The sequence below is a fragment of the Rhinolophus hipposideros genome, assembly GCF_964194185.1.
Source record: "Rhinolophus hipposideros genome assembly, chromosome: 9".
Classification (NCBI taxonomy): Eukaryota; Metazoa; Chordata; class Mammalia; order Chiroptera; family Rhinolophidae; genus Rhinolophus; species Rhinolophus hipposideros.
Window position 1 is genome coordinate 6,384,993 of NC_138055.1, and position 21,123 is coordinate 6,406,115.

Genomic DNA, 21,123 nt, shown 5'->3' on the forward strand with positions numbered 1-21,123 from the left:
GTGGTGCGTGGCGCGTGGCGCGAGGGGGCTTGGCGCGCTCATTCACTGCCGAACTGAGCTGCTTCCCGCTGAGCCCGTTTTCTCCCTTTGCGGTAGTGGAGCGCGCTCCGCACGGGGCACCCCGGGCCCTACTGCGCAGCTCCACTGCCAGCCTTTGAGGGGGTGTCTCAGCGATTGCGACTAAACAGAGGAAGCTCGGGGACCCCCACCGCTCCAGCCCCCGATGCATGACTGACCCTCCGGTTCCCAGAGCCTCCAGCGCAGGCCAGGATGTTCGTCTTGGTGGAGATGGTGGACACGGTGCGGATTCCCCCGTGGCAGTTTAAGAGGAAGCTCAACGACTCCATTGCCGAAGAGCTAAACAAGAAGTTGGCCAACAAGGTACTGGCCCCACGGGGTCGCGAGGCCTTGGGACGGGAGGGCCCAGGACTGCCCACCCATCAAAAGAGAGACTGGCTTTGAAAAAGGCCCTTGTAACCGCGAGGTGCTAGATTCCACGCTTCCAAATTACTCTGCAATCTTGGGCAAGTCATTTACCCGCTCTGGGCCCTTCCCACTTGTAAAATGCAAATAATAGTTACTGTCAACCACACATGGTTTTTGTGAAGATGGATGGTCAGGAGGTTTATCCGTTTATTCCTGCAAAAAATAAATGTTCACCTTCTATGCCGGGCCCGCATGCCTTAGTGCCAGCTCTCCAGAGGCCTTCCCACTGCCCTTCCTGTAGTAACCCTCCCCGCTCTGTTATTCTGTGTCATATCACACTTACCACACTCCATTTGCTTATTTGTTCACTGGGTTACTGTTTTTCTCTTTCCCTGTCCGTGAGGGCAGGGACCTGTGTCTTATCTTCTTCCCCACAGTGTCCCTCACGTGTAGCCAGAGCCCGGCACAGAGTAGATGTTCCATAATTGTCTGTTGATTCATTGAATGAATGAAACGGACAAGGTTCAACAGATATGCCTGAGAGGGTCCCGCAGATGAGTGTGATGAAGAGTTGAGGTAAAGGCTGTGAAGGACAGACATGCACAAGCCTGTGGAATAAAGGAACTTCACCTACAATGAGGGAGACAAGAGGCTTTGAGCTTTGTTAGGGAGGTGGCATTTTTGCTTGAGCTGACATGGTGAGGAGGAGCTAACTTGGGGATTGGATTTTCATGGTGGGAGGGGCTGGGCGGAGAGAAGAGCTGTGCAGGCAGTCCAAACCACATATGGCAGGAGGGAACATTGCACCTTCATGGCGTGGAGTAGGCTGGCGTGGCCTGGGCAGGCTGGAAAGGTGGTGGGGGCCAGGCCACAAGGGCCTGCACGACTTCATGGGGTATTTATTGGTCTTCAGAGAACAGTAGGAGGTGATAGGAGGGTGGGCAGGAGCCAGCAAGAGAAAGATTGGCTGGCTTTATTTTTTTCCCCTTCTTCCACCTCCCCCGTCCCCCCGCCTACTCCAGTTCAAGCCATTGTTTCTCCATCTAGTCGTGTAGGACACAGCTCCCTGGCCCATGCTGGTGTTATGAGCCTCGCTCCCCACCCTTTCTCTGGTTGAGGCAGTCGGACGCCGATCGTAGGTGGTCATAGGTGGGCCACTCACGGCAACTCACGGCAGCTCTCGCTGGCTGCCAGCCGCTCATGCTGGCCGCCGGCCGCTCCTGGCAGCACATAATAGCCCATGACAGCACACAGCAGCCGGCAGCAGCTCATGCCAACCTCCGGCTGCTCACGGCAGCCTGGAGCCTTTGTTCACAATCTTAGCTGTAGAGGGCACAGCTCACTGGCCCATGTGGGAATCGAACCAGCAATTGTGGCATTTGGAGGGCGTTTGGAGCACGGCGTTCCAACTGCCTGAGCCACCGGGCCACCCCATTCATTGATTGGCTGGCTTTAGACAGGGGGCGGTTTCCCTCCATAGAGGCTGAGATCAGAAGGGGATATGCAGATATGGGGAGTTGGTGGTGGAGAGAACTCATGGAGTCCTTGGTGGATGGCTTCTGGGTACTTTGTGAGGTAGAAGGTGAGGGGCTCTGTAGGGAGATGTGTGAACATCGTAGAGAGAGAAGGTGTGCAAAGTCCAAGAAAGGAATGGAGTCCCTTTTGTGGCACGGGTCCTTCAGTGACCTGTTAAGACAAGTCTTTCCGTGTCTGAATCATTGAGTCATTTGAGAGGAGGCCACACAGAGAAGGCCACGGTCCGGCCAAGGACATAGAGCTTGTGCCGGACTTTGCTCCATCTTGGTGAGGTGTGGCCAGGACTCGTAAGTTCTCTGAGCTTCTTGCTAATCCTTGAGCAGTCCTGCCAGGTCTCCACTGGGAGGCGATGACGCTAGTGGCAGATTAGCAGACACCAAACAAGCAGCCAGTTGTTTGGAGCACCATGGGGTGGGGATGGGGATGGGATGTTCCTTGCCTGTTCTCTGCCCAGTCGGGCCTTGGCCATGTGTCACTGCCAGCCTCAGTCCACTTGGCCACGTCTGTGTGTCTGAGACTTTATGAGCAGAACAGGGATTAGCTGTAGTTCTGACACTGAGCTATGAACTTTGGCCTGGACTTGGGGGACCTTGGGAAAGTGTAGAACCAGGGGTTCCCTTACCACTGAACCTTACTAGTAATAATTGTGATCCTTAATTATTATTTCTAGCATGTGAGCCAGGTACTGGGATAGAGGTTTCCCATCCATTCTCTCTTTATTTCAATGCTGCAGCCTGGTATACCCATTTTTGCAGGGAAACTGAGGCTCAGAGAGCTGACCTTCGAGGTCACGCAGTAGGTGGTGGAGCTGGCATTGTAACCTGGATCTGTCCTGTCACCAAAGGCCCTGTTTTTTCCAGAGCTCCACATCCTTCCAAGCTACCGTGTCCGTGGAGACTTTAGGCAGTGTCCCAACTCATTTCCAGCTGTAAAACGGGGGGATCATACTGGCCCTGAGGTGTCTCGAGAGAGACTGCCTGGGAGCTGGGCCTCGGGGTCACCGTGCGCGCGTGTCCAATTGCACACAGGTCGTGTACAATGTGGGACTCTGCATCTGTCTGTTTGACATCACCAAGCTGGAGGACGCCTATGTGTTCCCAGGAGATGGCGCGTCACATACCAAAGGTGGGTGCCCTCTCTTCCTGGGGGGTGTGGGTCTGGGCGGGATCTCGAGCCTAGTCCTGACTCTGCCAGGAATCGAATGGGCAGAATCTTCCCCTCTCTGGGCCCCCGTTTCCTCATCTGTAAGAAACCGGAGGCAGACGATGTGATTCTCAGGCCTCTTCAGCTCCGAGACTGTGGCTCCGTGTCTGTGCCCCTTTGGTCTCGTCTGCTCCTGAGCCCTGCTCTTTGCCCGGCCCTCAGGCTGCTCAGTCTGGTTGGGGGGACAGACCAGACAGGCAGAGACACTTGGAGAGATCGTTGCTGGGTTAAAAGTGAGGGGACTGCAGCTGCCCTTCCTGGGTAGGGAGGCTGCTTGGGGATGAGGGACTTTGAGGGGCATTAGGACCTGATGTTAAAGCGTGGCCTCTGAGTTCACATCCCCATTGTTCTCTGTGTGTCCTAAGCAGAATATGTTCTCTGTGCCTTGTTGCTGTAAAATGCAGTTACAATAGTTTTTATGTTACAGGACTGTTGTGAAAATTACTAGATAAACATGCAGAGCTCCTCGGCGGGACCGTGGTACAGGGAGTACTCAGTGCTTATCGATTAGAATTGTTTCTCAAGACTGTGGGCCAGCTAGATGGCTTCTTCTGGGCTGGCTCGGCCAGGGCTGGATGGTATAGGTGGCCTTGTGTCCGGTGGTTGGCAGACTGGTTACTGGTGGGGGGGGACCTCTGCTGGGATGACTCATCTTTCCTGTGGCCTCACCCTTCAGTCGGCTAGACTGGGCATCGGGGAGCCCCTGCTTATATCCCATTGGCCAAAGCAGGTCACATGGTTAATGGCAGCAGCAAGGGATGGAGAAATAGGCTCCATCTCTCCATGTAGGAGCTGTAGTCACTTTGCAAAGGTGTGTGTACCCTGGATGGGAGGGGTAGCTACCAGACCTGGAGGGAGGGAGGGAGTGGAGCATTTCTTCACTCTCCTGACTGGACCTAACTAGAACCAGAAGCAGAGGGCAAGGGGGCCATTTGGGTGGTTTAGGGCTAGTTAGAGTATAGGCACGAGACTTGCCATGTCTGCCTCAGACCTGCTGAATCACAGTCTCTGGGGCTGGGGCCTGCAGGCTCTTTTAAGCAGGAGCTGGGTGATTCTCGCCCAGGGCCACGTTTGAGGAGCCCTGCCCTAGCTCATACTGCTCAGCCTCTTGACCTAGGCGTAGAGATGTCTTCCAGAACGTGCCACGAGGCTGCCTGGTGTCCGTGTCCAGGGATCCAGAGACTTAATTAGCTCGCGTGGATGCCGTCATGCTCAGCAGAGAGCCCTATGAAACAGGCTGTTTGTAGGGACTAGGAGCAGTTTCATTAGCAGAAAAATAAGACGGTGCCACGAGGCCTCTGTTTACAGAGGAGGATGACCCCAGTCTCTGCCCTTGGACGAGGGCCTTGGTTGTCCAGGAGACAAGTAATAAGAGCCACCAGAAATTCAAGAAAAACTTGGAGAGAAAAAGTTAAATTTGAAGAAATTGTGTCCATTCATTTGGTTGTTTCTGCCCTTTGGTATAAGATTTCACTTGATTTCCATCAGAACTCCCCCATTCACCTGGATCCCCCGTTTTCTTGGGAGTGAGGTATGAGGTTTAGGCCCCCACACAGAGCTAGATTTGAATTCTGGCTCTGGCCACCCTGGGTAGTGCCCTTGGGAAGGTAATTCCACCTCTCAGTCTCAATTTCTTCATCTGTAAAATGGCCTTAATACTGGCAGCTACAAAGCTCCCCATGGCCCGTTGAGCACTGTGCAGGGTAAGTTGGTGATTTGTGGTGGTGATCAATCACCCTGCTTCAAGGCTGACCCCCGGCCGAGACCCCTTTCACCCTTCCCCTGTCCCCCACCCAGGGCTGGGGCCCAGGGTGTGCTGAGGGAGGGCTCAGCTCCATGGCCCCATCTTTTGCTTTGAAGACTTCATTTGCCGATTGTTTCTATTCCTTCCATCTGGAACAGTAGCATAATAATAATAGTACCTACCTCATAAAGTGACTGGGAGGAGTAAACAAAAAAAAAAACCCCGTTGCAGCCTTGTTACGTAGTAAGTGCTCACAAGATTTCAGCCTTTGTCATTTGTAACACTGGCCCTGATTGTCCAGCCTTATCTCTTGTCACTCAGGGTACTTTTATCTGGCACCAGCCTCATGTCCTCCATGCTCGTCATGCTGGTGGGACCTGGCCTCCCCTGGGAAGCCCCTCTTGACCTGCCCCGTCACCCCTGCCCAGGCTGGATTGGGCCCCACTCGGAGATCTGGAGTAGCCTGTCTTCATGCCTGCCATCTGCTTTGTTCTTTAAGTTGTGACGAAATATATATATAATATATTTATATTATATATATTTATCTAATATATAATTATATATTATATGTGTTTAATATATAATTATATATTATATATATTTATATCATACATACATAAAATATTTTGCCATTTTAACCACTTTGAAGTGTCCGGTTCAGTGGTACTAAGTACATTCCCATTGCTGTGTAGCATCCAACTCCAGAACGTTCTCATCATCCCAAACAGAAACTACCCCCTCAGCTCCATTTCTCCTCTCCCAGCCCTGGGCAACCTTGATTCTCCTTTCTGTGTCTATGAACTTGCCTCCTCTGGTCCCTCACATGAGTGGAATCGTGGCTTCCGTGCTTTGTAGAAACTCACCACGTCCCAAGGTGTCCCAGTTTCTCCTGGGACAAATTTTGCTCAAACCTACAACTAAGAACAGGCCCTCCTCTTTTTGTTTGTTTTTTTCTTTTTTTAAAGATTTTATTGGGGAAGGGGAACAGGACTTCATTGGGGAAGAGTGTGTACTTCCAGGACTTTTTTCCAAGTCAAGTTGTTGTCCTTTCAATCTTAGTTGTGGAGGGCGCCGTTCAGCTTCAAGTTGTTGTCCTTTCAGTCTTAGTTGTGGAGGGCGCAGCTCAGCTCCAGGTCCAGTTGCCAGTTTCTAGTTGCATGGGGCGCCGCCCACCATCCCTTGCGGCAGTCAAACTGGCAACCTTGTGGTTGAGAGGACGCCTACAACCAACTGAGCCATCCGGGAGGCAGCTCAGCTCAAGGTGCCGTGTTCAATCTTAGTTGCAGGGGGCGCTGCCCACCATCCCTTGCGGGACTGGAGAATCGAACTGGCAACCTTGTGGTTGAGAGCCCACTGGCCCATGTGGGAATCAGACCGGCAGCCTTCGGAGTTAGGAGCACGGAGCTCTAACCGCCTGAGCCACCGGGCTGGCCCTTCTTTTTTTTTTTTAATTAAAGTTTTTGGGGGTGACAATTGTTAGCAAAGTTACATAGATTTCAGGAAGTCCTCCTCTTCTTAGTGACCCTCAGACCCACCGCTTTTTGACTTTCCAGGCTTCCCATCTGCAGGCTAAACTTCCCCAGAACTTTGGAGGGGTGGCTCTTGGGAGGTGGTCCCCAACACAGCACTGTCCTGGCTGGCCCTCCAGCTGGCCTGTGGCCTGTTTTTCATTTGATTATGATATAATTCATACACCACGAAATTTGCCCCTTTAAAGTGTACAGTTCAGTGCTTTTAGTATAGTCACAGAACTGCGCCCATTACCGCTGTTTAATTCTAGGACATTCTCATCACCCCCAAAAGAAACCCTGTACCCGTTAGCAGTCGCTCCTCATCCTCCCCTTCACCCAGCCCATGGCAATCACTAATCTACTTTCTCTCTCTGGATTTGCCTGTCCTGGACATTTCGTAGAGATAGAATCATGCATTATGTGTTTGTAACTGGCTCCTTTCATGTAGCGTGATGTCGTCGAGGTACAGCCATATTGGAGCACGTGTCGGCACTTTGTTCCTTTTTGAGGCTGAATAATGTTCCATCCAGTCACCTGCCGACGGCCACCTGGGTTGCTCACCTTTGTGCTTTGGACGTGGTTGCTCTGACTGGAGCTCCCTGGGCACAGGGCACATTGTCCTGTAAGCCCAGGGCCCACGCCTGGCCTGGCACAGACCTGGGAGCCTCCATGGGGATTTATTAAACCAACTGATGTTGTGTCATATGGGGGCCAGGGTTTTTCCATCCTGTGGGTAGGTGACCCTTGGCTGCCCTCATCTGCGCTCTGCCAGGTCAGCATGAGGATCTGTCGTCTTCATGATGGCTCAGATGGCTCGTGTTTCTCGCCTCACAGGGAGGGAAGGGGCACCTGCTGCCCCCTCTCCTTTCCCCACGCCTGCCTGACTAGTGGAGCCCGTGGAGGCAGCCTGGCAGGCAGCTGGGGACCTATGTGGCCTTGGTGCCCTTGGGGCGAGGCTGGCAGACCAGGCAGCTGAGGGTGCTGGTGGCAGAAGCCTGTGTTTGGGGATTCAACCTGTCTGAGGAAGGCAGATTGAAGCCCGTGGCCCTGTCTGGTGGTCCAGAATGACTCGGAGTCTCCCCATGGCAGAAGAGCTGTGTAGGCTGTGAGCAGGTTACCCAGCCTCCCCCCAGTCTCCTGGGGGGAACAGGAAAACTGACACGGGTGGAGTGTGGGAGTCGCTCGGCAACCGGCAGGGGGCAGCCTCATAGTTTCTCTCTAGAACTGGTGGTGTTCAGGCCAATGATGGATCCCCCCTTCAGGATTTTAAACGGGAGTGACAAGGTGATGGCCTCTGCTGGGCCCTTGGGTCAGAGTCTGTGATGTGGGCACAGACCTCATCTGACATTTTCCTTGGGGTCCAGTGAATGGGGGCCACCTAGGGCAGGGCCTGCAAACCCACAGAGGCATTTTGCATTATCTGCTCTGCCTGCCGCCTCCTTAATTTCAGGGCATTTTTAGTGTTCCATTCCATCCATTCCATTCCAGGTCGGGCACAGGCCTGGGGCAACGCCACCAATCAGTGGGAGCCGGGGACCGATTCCCAAGCTGGTTCCCTGGCCAGTTGCTTCTGCCCTTGTTAGGATTTAAAGGAGAGGGCCTGGAGGAAGGTTGATTGACTTTGGAGTCATCATTGGGCCAGAATTTGGGCTCAGGTGTGACTTATCTGACGCATTTGAGTGCCAGCCCTCAGTTCCAGGGCCACTGCTGCAGGCCTCTTATGAGGGCCAAGCTGTGGTGTTACCAGGTCCGGGTGAGGGTCCCTCTGGGCCCACAGGGGAACGCTGTGTGGACTGCCGGGCCGGCTCCTGGAACAGCCATGGAGCCTCCAGCTCAGTGCACGAGCCTGTGGGAAAGCATGTCCGCCCTGGTTGGAGCGCCCGTTCCTCACGTGCCTGCTCATCACTGATGTGCTTTCTTCACTTGCAGTCCATTTTCGCTATGTGGTGTTCCATCCGTTCCTGGACGAGATTCTGATTGGAAAGATCAAAGGCTGCAGCCCGGAGGGTGTGCACGGTAACTGACCCCGACTCCTCAGAGGAGACCTGGGAGCATGGTGGGGCGTCCCTTTAGCTTCCGTGCTGGGCCCCATGGTCAGGGGCGGGGTCAGCTTGGGAAGCAGCATCTTTGGGTGGGGTCAGAGAAGCTTGGGAGCGAGGGGCATACTCAGCCCGCTCTCGCGTTCATGAGGCACTGAGGACCTCAGAGGCTGTGCGGCTTCACCTCAGGGTGGGCACTGGAGCCGGCAGAGGTGACTCGGGGTCCTCAGCACCCACTGGGCCACGTTGTATGCGGTGTCCACCTCAGGGTTGGGTGGCTGCTCAGGCTGTGAGTGACACAGGCAGAGGCCTGGGGCTCCAGGGTGGGGGAGGGGCCCCGATTTCCATGTGACATCTGCCCCGTGGGCAGCACATGGTAAGGGACTTGCCTCTTGAGTATCCAGACCCCTCGTTTAACTGTCCCCGAGCCCCTGTCCCATGCTGTCACTTCGTTATTTTTTCCAGTCTCTCTAGGGTTCTTTGATGACATTCTCATCCCCCCAGAATCGCTGCAGCAGCCAGCCAAGTTGTATCCTCCCAAGTTAAAGTGGGTCACAGGCCTCTCCAGAGAATGGTCCTCACTCCTGGGGGTGGCCCTGGTCCTGTTACGGGATGCTGCTGGCCTCTGCCCAGCCCCCCAGCCTGCACTTAGGCTCTGGAAGCTCCCATCAACCTCTGCTTCCCACACAGGCCATGGTGTCCATCTGCCTGTGCCTCTCTGGGCTGTCAGGCCTGGTTGTGTCGGTTGTGCAGTGTGGGCAGGGTACTTCCACTTCCGGTTCACTTGGCTTAGATTGTCCCTGCAGAAATCATCTCAAAAACCATGGCCCTTGAGAGGTTTGCCTTGACTGGCTCCCCTCCCCTCCCTGGTCTGCAAGTGGTGGCATCAGCCAGCATTTGAGGGCGTGACTGTGAGGCTCCTGGTCTGGGTTGTTGCCCTCTGCGGCTCCCCCATTGTCCCTGTCCCAGCCGTGAGCCTGCTGCACTGGAGTGGTCTGTTTCTGTACATCCTCACTGCGACTGCTCACCAAGAGGGGCCTCATCCTGTCATCACGGTACCCGAGTGCCCAGCACAGGACCTGGCACATGGGAGGAGAGGCAGAACCCACTGCCAGGGCTGCAGCTAGAGAGCAGCGTGGCTCCCCGTGTGGGCTCTAGGGAGACATGGGGCTGCCCTCGCTGGGTTGGCAGATAGCTCTGACTGGGCCTGTGCGGGGCTGGGGGGCTCTTGTGTGATTCCAGAGTGTGTCACAAAGCCTGGCCCGGCCAGGCTTGTCCTCTTGCTGGTTCTAAGCCCTCAGGCATGTGACCTCCCATCCCACCACAGTCCTCTTGAAAACTGGGGAAGTCCTCGTGCTGCCTGCTGGTCAGTGTCACAAGGTGCGGCTGGAAAGGGATGTGGAATTGCATTGTCCAGAGAACACAGGACAGCCTTAGCTAACGCGGGAGGGCCAGCCGGGTCCAAGTGTGGGTGGGCCTCGCTGCTACAGTGCGTTTCACTGATGGGGACCCTGGGGCACTGAGGGATTGGGCCTGACTCCCGGTCACAGCTGGCAGGTCGTGGAGCTAATGTCTGCACTTGGCAGTTGGCCTGAGAGGCATAGGCTGTCAGACTGGCAGGGAGGGCTCCCTGGGCAGCAAGGGCCGTGGGCACCCCATCTTGAGGCAAAGTCGCGCTCTGCTCTCGAGCCTCCTTCCTGCTTTGGTGACCTGAGGAAGCCTGTGGGTGCCTGGCCGGGGCCCCCGTGGTCCCAGCCTAGGTCCTGATCCCTGAGAACTCCTGCTCCTCTCTGGCCCGGACCTGGCCCAACCTCACCTCTTACATGTGGGGCTGGTCCTGCTTTTCCTGTGACTTCCCAGCCCAAGTGATTGGAATTTGCTGGGGGGTGGGTGTTGTGGGAGGAACCCCCAATCCTCAGGCGCTCCCACACGGCCTGGTTGTTGCCTTGACCTGGGTCCCACCCAGCGACGACGCAGAGCAGGTGTGGGTGTGGGAGTATGAGACGGAGGAAGGGGCACACGACCTGTACATGGACACCGGGGAGGAGATTCGCTTCCGGGTGGTGGACGAGAGCTTTGTGGACACATCGCCCAGCGGGCCCAGCTCGGCCGAGGCCGCCGCTTCCAGTGAGGAGCAGCCAAGGAAGGAGGCTCCGTACACGCTTGTGGTGAGACGTGCTGCCGAGACCACGGGGCCTTGACGGAGAACCCAGCGGCGGGGGCGGGGCAGGGCACCTCCTTGCTTCTTGGCTTGGGTCCCACTCCTAACCCCCAGCCCAGCTCAGGGCGCAGGTCCTTGCCGTGTGTCTCAGGCAGTCCCTCCTCCCCGAGGAGCCTCCTTGTGGGGAGGTGGTAAAGCTGCCAAGGCTATTGTGGAGGGTGGGGGAGTCACAGCCCCACCCAGAAGACAGGGGCAGAACCCACGCTGGGTGACCCGGCTGCTGCCAATGGGCCTCAGAAGAAACCGAGGAGTGGGCTGGGGAGCCAGTCAGAGCCCCAGGGAGGGGTGACCCTCAGGGCTGCTCCCACACCAGGCCCAGCGTGGGCCTGAGGTGGCGGGGAAGCTGTGACCGGCCAGCTCTGACTTGGGTCCCTTTTGTCTTTTACCATGATGAACTCAGTGACACATGACAAAAGTGGGGCTTTGGGGCCTTCTGGTAGGGTTTTCTGGTGTAACGTGGGCTCCGGGTTGTTCACTTTGGAGGCAGTTGTATGTCAGAAACGCGGGTGGCCCAGGATACCCCCCTATATATTTGGGGGCTGGGGCTCAGGGTCACTAGGTAGGCCCTTCTGGCAGGGCGAGACCACAGGTGGCTCTGGAGGGCATGCTCAGGACTGGCCTGGGGGTGACGGAGGGAGACCTTGGGACCAAGGGCCGTGCCCTCAGTGAACCAGCCCTTTCCTTCTAGGCCTCAGGAGAGGGGCAGGCCGGGAGTGCTCGTGTGTGCCAGCTGGGTGCCCAGCACGGAGGGGTGACGGAGGGAGGCCTTGGGACCAAGGGCCGTGCCCTCAGTGAACCAGCCCTTTCCTTCTAGGCCTCAGGAGAGGGGCAGGCCGGGAGTGCTCGTGTGTGCCAGCTGGGTGCCCAGCACGGAGGGCTCCTTTAGCCCCCCGTCCGAGCTGGCTCACAGCCCGCAGGTGGATGAAATGTGCCCGTTCTCTCCCCCGCAGGGATCCATTAGTGAGCCGGGCCTGGGCCTTCTCTCCTGGTGGACGAGCAGCTAGCCCCGGGCTTGCCAGCGCACCTGCCCAGTCTGCAGACCCTACCCCAGCCCTCTGGAAGGTGCCGTGGAGACAGGAACAGCCTGTGCCCGAGGGAGCTGCATGGCGGGGGCCAGGAGTGCCCTGCCAGCTTGCCCCCTCTCCTACCATGGTGGCCTTGCTCCTCGTCCTGAAGTCCTGCTCTCAGTGACAGCAAAGACATTTAATAAACAATGGCAGCACCAGGTGGGGAGCCACTCCTGTCATGGCCACTGTCAGAACCTGAGGTCATCGCGTTGCCACAGCTGGGATAGCATGTCCTTCTCTCCAAATCACTTGGGAGACGGCCTCCTCCAAATGGCAGGACTTGCCACAGCAGATCGAGAGGCCGGCCTGTGGTAGCTGCACTTGCTGAGCAGTCTGTTAAGGTAGCACCTTCCCCCTGACTAGCCTGTGGAAGGTGGAGGCTGAGCTTTGCTGGCCCAAGGTGAGGGCTGGTGGGCAGCTGTCACTCGGACCTTGGCCACACCAGGAACACCCTGTGGGTCTGCTGCAGACCCCAGACCTGGCATGAAGGCAAGCACCCCACTGTTGATTCAGCAGCATGGGAATGCCAGGTTCCTCCTGCCCTTCTACCCACTTCTGCTGGGACCAGGGTTTCCTGGCAAGTCTGATCTTGGTGAAGGGGCCCCCTGCCCTGCGCTCTGGCTCACACGTGGCATGGGAATGTGGAGTGTGGGTAGTGCCAGCGGGGTGGCTCTAGGGGGAGGAGTAGCTGCAGAATGGTGCCTGCCGCTGCCTCGTGCCAAGGGGCAGGGGATGGTGTGCTTCGTGGACTAGCTATGACCTTGGCCAGGGGGCCTGTGTGGGTGATGGGGGGCTGTGCCCACCTGTCTGGCGGACTGAATCAATGGCCAGAGGAAGGGGAGGCCTCCCCCTGCGAGGCTCCATGTTGGGCCCAGCCCCCTGCCCACCAGGAAAGCTACTGGAATGGGTGTGGGGGAGACTGCCCTGCAGGCAGGCAGGGGTTAAGCCGTGGGAAGTCTGCCAGGCCAGTCTCCTTCGCCGCAGTGTGGGTCCAGCTGTGGCGTGGGTTCTGAGGGCCTCCACCAATTTGGTGAAAAGACTCCTCTGAACCCTGGAGTTGATAACCGCACAGACACCACGACTCACACAGGAACAATCACTGAATGTGGATTCTTTCTTGTAAGAGAAAAAAGGTCTTTAAAATCCTTCAGCCACGAGTGAAATCATCAGACAGGAGAAAATGTTCAGATGAGAATCTTGTCATCAAAAATAAATAAGAGTTACATGGAGTTGCTTAAGATCTGAACCAAACTAAAAACGGAAAGGCCGGGGGCCATAACATTTTAAGAATTGTCCCCATCCCACCCCACCCCACCCCCACATCATACCATGGGTCACTCCGTGGGCTGAGGAGGGGAGGGGAGGGCAGGAGGCCTGGCCACACCATCTCAGAGCTGGAAGTCATGGCTGGATCAGGTCAGATCTGGTTCTGATGACATGCAGAACCACTTGTGACACCAGAACTGGGTCCGAGGAGCAGGGCAGTGGGACCTACTGTAGCTCCTTCATTCTGTTCAGAGCGCTGCCGGCACGGAACCACTCGATCTGTGTCTCGTTGAACGTGTGGTTCAGGAGGATGGTCTCCTGGGTGCCGTTGGGGTGCTTGATGATGCACTTCAGGGGCTGCAAGGGAAGAGGCGGCTGTGGGTGGAGTGGCTCTTAGGGGTGCAACCCCCCATTCTGCTGGAGCAGCAGAAGGCTGGGCACCCCTCAGGCCTGGGGGCCAGCAGGTGAGCCAGGTCCTGGGCCAGCTCTGGGGAAATCGGCGTGGTAAAACGTGAATGGCATAACCCCTGGGGCCGAGAGGGTCCTACTGGGCCTGAGGTGTGCGCTTGTCAGTGCCAGGCCTGGGTGAGGAGTGAATAGTAGGAGGGCCTGAACTGGCTCCACCCTTATCTCCTTCACTCTGGGGTTGCCTAGAGAATTTCAGGGCCCTCCCAGCTGGAACAAAGGCTCATGGGAAAAGGTGCGGGTCGGGCCAGGTGTAGAAGGGGAAGCAAGGTGGCTGTCCACTATCCCTCAGGAGGGCCTTGGGGGAGACGGGACCGTCAGCCTGCCCTCCTTCCCTGGCCCCTGACCTTGCCGGGGGCAAAGTCCTTCAGGCCCTGGATGGTCAGCTTGTCCACGGGGTGAATCTTGTTGTAGTCGGCTGGGTCAGCGAAGGTGAGGGGCAGCAGGCCCTGCTTCTTCAGGTTGGTTTCTGGAAGGCAGAGTTATACTCAGTCCACAGTGGGCAGGGCTCTGTTCCCCTGCTCTGTGCAGGAACCTTACCCGCCCAGAGTGCTTCCTTTGTCCCTTGGGGCTCGGAGACACCCCAGTCCTACAACCTGGGGACAAAGCTGGGGCAGTGACAGTCCCAGTGACACGGTGCCTTTCACTAGGGCCTACATGAGTGAGCCCTGGCCTATGTCTCTGTAAGCCTTCCTGGTGGACATTCACCAGCAGGACAAAGCAGGTGCCCTGGATAGGCCCACGTTTGGAAGCAAGACCAGCGCTTGCCTGAGATGGGAAGCTGTGGGCGTCAGCACATCTGAAGGGGAAGAGGCTGGCGGGTGTGGAAAACAGGAGCCGTGGGCACAGCCTGGAAACCTGGCACAGGGCTCCAGGCCCAACTCAGCCACTGGCAAGTTGGGTGACCTTGGACTGCCAGTGAGGGGAAGTTGGTGGGGCTGGGCCCCAGCCCCAGCTCACCGTGGATCCTGGCGAAGCTCTTGGTGATGATGGCCCGGCCCCCAAGGTGGCGTGGTTCCAGCGCTGCATGCTCCCGGCTCGAGCCCTCACCATAGTTCTCATCTCCAATCACTACCCATCGGATGCCATGTTTCTGTCAAGCAAGGGAGGAGTGACGTATGAGGGACAGGAGGGCACTGGCCCCCCCACCCACCTAGCCTAGCCCTTGGGCTCCTGGAGGCTCACAGGTGAAGAGGCCAGAGGCCCCTCCTCACCAGCCAAGGGCAGGTGATGTCAGGTGATTCAGGTCCAAACCAGGCCCGATGGGACAGATGATACAGGCCCAGTCTGCAGTGGGCACGGGGAGGTGCAGCCCACCCATCAGTGCCCAGCAGAGGCCAGGGTGGAGAGCCATGGTGGGAACAGAACCCAGAGCAGTGAGGGCAGTGGAGGTGACAGGGCTTGCTCACATGGCCCTGAGACATCATTCAATGGCAGCGCTATTGGTGGGGGCTCCTGAGTGGAGAACACCCCTTCCCTGGACCGCCTCTGCCCTGCCCAGCCACCAGGAGGTGCCAGAGGACCCCCACCTTGTAGTAGCGGGCAGTGTCAGGGACAGGACCAAACTCCTGGGTGACGGCGTTGCGCACAGAGTTGGCCTTGCCGTTCTCTATGTTGATGGCGCCAATGAGCAGGTTGTTGGAGATGTTGTCCAGGTGGCCACGGAACTTGAGCCAGGGGCCGGCGGCGGAGATATGGTCCGTGGTGCACTTCCCTTTGACCTTGGGTGGGCGGGCAGAGAGGACAGGTTGGGCATGGCCCTTGAGCCATGGATGAGGGGAGAAGTCCCCTAGAGGCAGGCAGCAGGCCCCTGTGGCTGGGACCCAGAAAGGGTGACAAGCAGGTGCAGGACACGTCTACAGTCCTGGTATTGTCACACACTGGCCAGAAGGGCTCAGACCAGGCCATCACCCACCCCTCAACGGCGCTGGGAGTGAGATCTCCAGGACAGCGCACTCCACCAGGGCAGAGGTTAAAATGGGCAGACAGGTATGTCTGCTTGTTCACCCTTCAGACCTCACGCTGGATAGAGGAGCCCGGGGATGTGTCTGGATCCTGGCTGGTAACCCATGTTTCACCTGTCACATGCGCTTAATACTGGCTGTTACTGCCTGGAGACCCGTTAGTAAACAGCCTCAATTCACGTCCGACACGGGTCTGACATGACAAAGGCTTGTCTGCTCAGCTCCCAAAGAGGCCACGCCACTAATGCCCAGCTGTGGGACCAGAATAATCAATGGCTTCTGGAACCTGTTTGATTAAGCCAGAGTGGAGACCTGCTGTGTTGGCTCACGTGTGCCCTTCTTGCCCTCCCTGCATTCCCACCACACCCACTGGAGGTGGCCCTTACCAGCTGCAGCCAGATGGCCAAGAGCCCCAGATAGCTGGCCAGACCCAGCTCTGCCTGGCACAGGGGAGCTACAGGTGCCCTTGCTCCTCTGCAGCCAAACCTCCCTTCCTGTCCCCCACCTTACTGGGCCCAGGGGAGAACACGTGGTTTCATGGCCTTCCTGCTGGCCAGGGAAGGGTGCCCTGGCAGTCTGGCTGTTCTCCCTACCCCCCGCGTCTCTGACCTTGATAAGGATTTGCAGGTCCTCCAGGTCTTTGCCATCCCACTTGTCAAAAGGCTCCAGAAGCTGCAGCCGCTGGCTGGTGGGGCTCACGTCCACCCGCTGCCCGCTGCTGTCCTTGGGAGGGTGCTGGTAGGTGTCCTGCCCAGGGTCGAAGTCCTGCAGCAGGGGACAGGGACATGAATGCCCTGTTTCAGAAGACGAGCTCCCCATGCCAAGTCTTTCCCTCCCAATGAATATAGTTGCTGCACCCTCACTAACGGTGCCACCCCCGCCGGCCCAGGACAGGTGCTGCTGAGATACCCAGGTGTTGGGAAGGAAGCGGGATGGCCACAGAGCACGTGGCTGTGGCCTGAGGCCCCCCAGGCCAAGGCAGGTTTGCAGCAGCTCACAGCAGAGGGAGGCAGTGCCCACTCACCGCTCGGGGAAGCTCATCAGCATCCGGGGCCTCCAGTTTGAACTTCTTGCCATCCTTGCCTGTCAGGAAGTCGGTCTCTGGGTTGAACTTGAGGGTGCCAGCAATGGCCAGGGCTGTGACAATCTGAAACAGAAGGGGCCGGTTTACTGGTTAGTACCGAATACCACTCCTGTCTCCCCACTTCAGCCACAACTGAGAGCAAAGCTGAGGAAATTTCCAAGTTCTCCGTAGAGGCCGGAGCTGCAGGAATCTCCAGGACCACAGGCCATCGGGCCGGCAGAGGACCCATGAACTCAGGGCAGTCTGGCCTCTACTGCTCCCCACTGGACCTCAGCGCCTTCCTTGGGCAGGGCCAGCACTGCTGTCCGCTCCCCTCACAGGTGTGTCACCCTGGACCGGGAGAGGCTAGCACAGAAATGCTGCTGTGACAAAAACACTCCTAAATGGGTAACATACTGAAAGAGGGAAGGGCCACTCTTCACTCATTTTTAGCAAACAAATGTATTTCTGGAACGCTCATTTAAAAAATCAGGTCAAGACTGGCTGTGTGCCGACAATGGCTGAGGCTGAATTCCCACTAAGTGCCCGGAGCACCTGGCTCCCTCCACATTCGTCATAACAAAGCCCCTTCCCGGCTCAGACAGTGCAAGGGCTTTCCGCACTCGCTCCCTGACGGGACCGTGGATCCTGGGGCACGGAAAAGGAACGTGACTTGGTGGTGAATCCAAAGCTCCTGTTCATGACCACAACTGCACTAAACAAGCACCTGCCTGCTGGGACGTGAGGGGGCCACGCAGGGGACACCGAGAGCGCGCGATGCTTGGGGCTGGCGAGGCCTGTGGCTCTTGGTTTCTGCTCCCACAATCCCTTGCTCTGCGATGCCAGCCCTCCCACAGCAGGTCCATGGGGACGCAGGCTAGGGCCTGGCTGAGCAGCCTCACCTCTGGGGATGTGACAAAGGCGTGGGTCTCGGGATTTGCGTCATTGCGACCTGTGAAGTTCCTGTTGTAGGAGGTGACGATCGTGTTCTTCTCCCCCTTCTTGATGTCCTTCCTGCCAGGTCAGAGAGGACAGGGTTAGGGACGTCTGGCCTTGTCACCTGGCCCATCCTGCCTAGGTGATGAGAGAAGGGGTAATGGAAAGACCCTGAAACAAGCCTCGTCTATGGGACTCACGCAGACAGAGCAGGAGGGAACCGCAGGGGTCACTGAGGTTCACTTGAGACACACGTTAGAGGCAGAGCCCAGACCAAAGCCTGACTTTCCTGATCCGGGGCCACTGCCTCCCTTCAAATGGCTCCATGGGAGGCCCCGCTGTGTCCATTAGGACGAGCCTTGTTGGCTTCTTCCCACCAGCCGAGGCTTCAGGCCTGCTGCAGGGCTCTTCCTCTCTACTTCCAACCCAGCTTTCCAGTCCTGCCTGGAAGTCTTCTAACGTGCAACAGTCCTTAAAGCTAGTCTCTTCTTTATGCCCAGTAACGTCTCCCTGCAACATCTGGGGCTCTGCACCCCAGGACACAAGGGGCTGTTCTCTCACCTGTCCCACTGGCCGATGCAAGGGCCACAGGCATTGGCCAGGACGACGCCACCCACTTCCCTCAGGATCTGTGCCTGCAGGCGAGAAAGGAGAACAGGGAGTTGTCAGGGGCAAGCCAGTGGCTGACGGCAAAGGGTGGTTCGGCCACTTGAGGGCTGAAGAGCGTCCTGGAACCCTGGGGCAGCTGCAGGTACTGGTACCAGCCCTAGCCAACAAGGCTACGGCTTGTCCTGTCCTGAAGCCACATTCCTCAGCAGTGGGGTGGGGAGCTGGGGTAGGAGCGTGTGGGCACTCACATAGCCGTCCCGCTCAATGGTGGCACGGATCTGCTCAGAGCCTGGCGTGATGGTGAACTGGGACTTGCACTTGAGTCCATGAGACAGCGCCTGCTTGGCCACAGCTGCTGAACGCCCCATGTCCTCATAGCTGGAGTTGGTGCAGCTGCCGATCAGTCCTGGTGCATTGTGGGTAGTGGGGCCAGGGGTCAGGAGGAGACAGTGACTGGAGGTCCCCACCTGACCTGGTTAAGAGTTCACCAACTGTGCTGGGCCAGGGGCTGTTCTGAACCAAGACAAGTTAGAAGCAACCTAACAGTAAAGGACGGGCTCCTCGTGACCCAGCCATTGAAGGGAAGACAACGTGGCCACTGAACGTGACACTGAACACATGTGGCCGTGTCGGCCATCCTTACAATAACAATCTGCATGTGTTCGCACATCAGAGGGCTCACACTGACACATGAACAGTGACCACCACTGAGGGCTTTCAGGAGATGCTCATTTGTTTCTTTTAGACTTTCTAGAACTCTCTGCCTTTTTTATTGGCTTATCATCAGGGGAAAACAGTTCTTTTAACAAAAGTCTATCAAGGTTATTAAAAATGTCAATAAAGACTGAATGACATCACAGACATCAAGAATCTCTCTTATCAATCCAGTGATTTATTTTCGAATTATTAAACCACAAAATATTTTTTTTTAATTTGCTTCAACTACTAAGGCAAACACATTACACAGCACTTTACGCCAGGCTCTTTTATACAGAAGCTCTTGCATGAAGTCGTCCCTCCTCCTAAGAACTCAAATGAGTAAGTACGATTATCATCCCCATTTTACAGATGGGGAACCGAGGCACAGGGAGGTGGAGTAACTTGCTCTCGGTCGCCAAGCTATAAAGCAGCAGTCAGATTCAAACCCAGGCCACCTGGCTCCAGGGGCCACACTCTCCACAGCCACACTATACAATGTGACAATGGCAGGTGCTAGTGACATTGACGTGCCAGTGCGTATGTATACGGAAAGCATGTCAAGTGAAGTCAGACACTGTGGTGATACGACGAAAGGTTTGGAAAAAAAAGATACACACATCAATATTCGCATGTACACAGAATCCCCTCAGAGCGCCTTCCTAGAGCTGCTTTCAGGTTGGGGGCTGAGCTTAGGGCCGTTTTACAATGAGCACATAGTTCTTTTATACCAAGAAAAAGTAATTTTTTGTAAAAGGCACAAAGAAAAAAATAAACGAGTTTAGAAAGTGCCTGGTACATGTAGGAAGTGCCCCACGGCGGGCACAGGCCTTGTCCACAGCCCTGGGCAGACCCACGAGCCCTGAGGCCTGTTAACCCAATGCGGTGGAAAGTGCTCACCTACTCGGATGTCCAGGGGCCAGCCTTCCTTCTCTGCCACGGTGCCCACTTCTGCCACGGGGTGAGCTAGGTCAGGAGTGAAGGGCCCGTTGATGTGTGGCTTCAGCTGAACAAGACACGACACGGGAGCAGAATGAGAGAGGAGAAAACAAATGTTGGAGTGTGCACAGCCTTCGGAGGCTGCCTGGCTCCCATCACCAGGTCCCTACAGCGGGCCTAGGGGGCCAACTACTGTTCCTAGGTTTCAAAACTCGTCCCAAGAAACACCCAAGCAGGGGGCGCTGTCCAGGCACAGCTCCTGGGACCCCGCCAGCCCTGCCAGGCTCCAATTCTCTCCTGGCTGCAGATGGAAAGCGGACGGGATTTGCTCAAGGTCACATAGCTAGGCGGTAGCAGAGGCATGGAATGAATCAGGGTTGTCAGCTTCCCAAGTCCATTATCTCCCATACTATGCTGCTTTCGGGATTGTAGGACAAAATGGACGTAAGGCCAGATGCTTTACATATGATAATACTTATACCAAGAAACGTGAAGCACTTAGCAAAGCGCTTCTAGAAAAGCATTTTGAAAAGCACTCTGTAAGCATCAGCAAATGTTATGATGCGAATTAGCTCCTTCAGTTCCCATGACTGCCTTAGGTTTCACACATGATGAAGTGAGGCCCAGACGTTGACTTAACTTGCCCAAGGTTACAGACTTAGCTGGAAGAGAGGATTTGAACTCATGCCGACCGGCTTTAGGGACAAAATCCTTGACCTGTACTCTGCTGCTTCTGTTGCTGCAGCCTGCCTTTCCTCTGACATGGTCTGCAGGACTCAGGGTGCCAAACCTTGCTCGGGCCTGGGAATCTCAGGCCTTGCCCTCTGAACTCTGACAACCAAGCAAACTCCAGAACGAAATCCTGGCTTCTGCTAAAGCTGAGGTGGGGCAAACTGTACCGGTTCCTGAATCACCAGCCATAGCCACCTCGCTCTCCCCTTAGCTATATATCCTGCCACCCCTCCCACCCCACTGTAGCCTGATTCAAGAAGCAATTTGCAGGGACACTGGGGAACCAGGGGCCCAAGAGCCCTGCTGCTGCGCCGGCAAGGACCCTCCCTGACCCTCCCCAGGGCCCACTAGAAGCCCCACATGGGGCCTGAACTCCCCACGCTCAGAAAGTCCTTGGACCCGATTCCCTTCCTTACCTCGTTGAGGTTAATCTCAATCACTTGGTCATAATGGCAGCCAGGGTCGGGTACCAAATGCTCCTTGAACTCATCAGCAAGGTTGGCAATGGCTGAAATCAACAAGGGAGGGAGACCACAGCGTGTGAAACAAGTGAGTCATGAGACCTCATCCATCTATTCCAAGCCAGTTAACCTGGAACCTGGCAAACACTGGGCTCTGGGCACTGACGGCAAAGAAACCAAACAGACAGCACAAGACATTGTCATTGTCTCTGCTCTCAAGGAGCTTGCAATCCAGCGAAGGAGCT

At 56.4% G+C, this 21,123-nt stretch overlaps 2 protein-coding genes across 2 annotated transcripts in view; one reads left to right on the plus strand and one right to left on the minus strand.

The window, feature by feature from the left end:
* Positions 1 to 12,995, plus strand: POLR3H (RNA polymerase III subunit H). Its single transcript, XM_081059402.1, has 6 exons — positions 1 to 381; positions 2,991 to 3,087; positions 8,350 to 8,436; positions 8,925 to 8,988; positions 10,426 to 10,627; positions 11,631 to 12,995. Exons 1-6 carry the CDS (start codon positions 271 to 273, stop codon positions 11,682 to 11,684), a joined length of 615 nt encoding a protein of 204 aa, XP_080915528.1. The 5' UTR covers positions 1 to 270; the 3' UTR covers positions 11,685 to 12,995.
* Positions 12,843 to 21,123, minus strand: part of ACO2 (aconitase 2) — a 41,126-nt gene continuing 32,845 nt past the window's right edge. Inside the window, exons 8-18 of the mRNA XM_081059401.1 lie at positions 20,834 to 20,925; positions 19,647 to 19,752; positions 18,299 to 18,456; positions 18,003 to 18,076; positions 17,408 to 17,519; positions 16,467 to 16,589; positions 16,052 to 16,207; positions 15,008 to 15,199; positions 14,439 to 14,571; positions 13,826 to 13,947; positions 12,843 to 13,370 (exon numbers count right to left, since the gene is read on the minus strand). Coding sequence (XP_080915527.1) covers positions 13,239 to 13,370; positions 13,826 to 13,947; positions 14,439 to 14,571; positions 15,008 to 15,199; positions 16,052 to 16,207; positions 16,467 to 16,589; positions 17,408 to 17,519; positions 18,003 to 18,076; positions 18,299 to 18,456; positions 19,647 to 19,752; positions 20,834 to 20,925 — 1,400 coding nt within the window. The 3' untranslated portion in view covers positions 12,843 to 13,238. The remainder of the gene's footprint in view (positions 13,371 to 13,825; positions 13,948 to 14,438; positions 14,572 to 15,007; positions 15,200 to 16,051; positions 16,208 to 16,466; positions 16,590 to 17,407; positions 17,520 to 18,002; positions 18,077 to 18,298; positions 18,457 to 19,646; positions 19,753 to 20,833; positions 20,926 to 21,123) is intronic.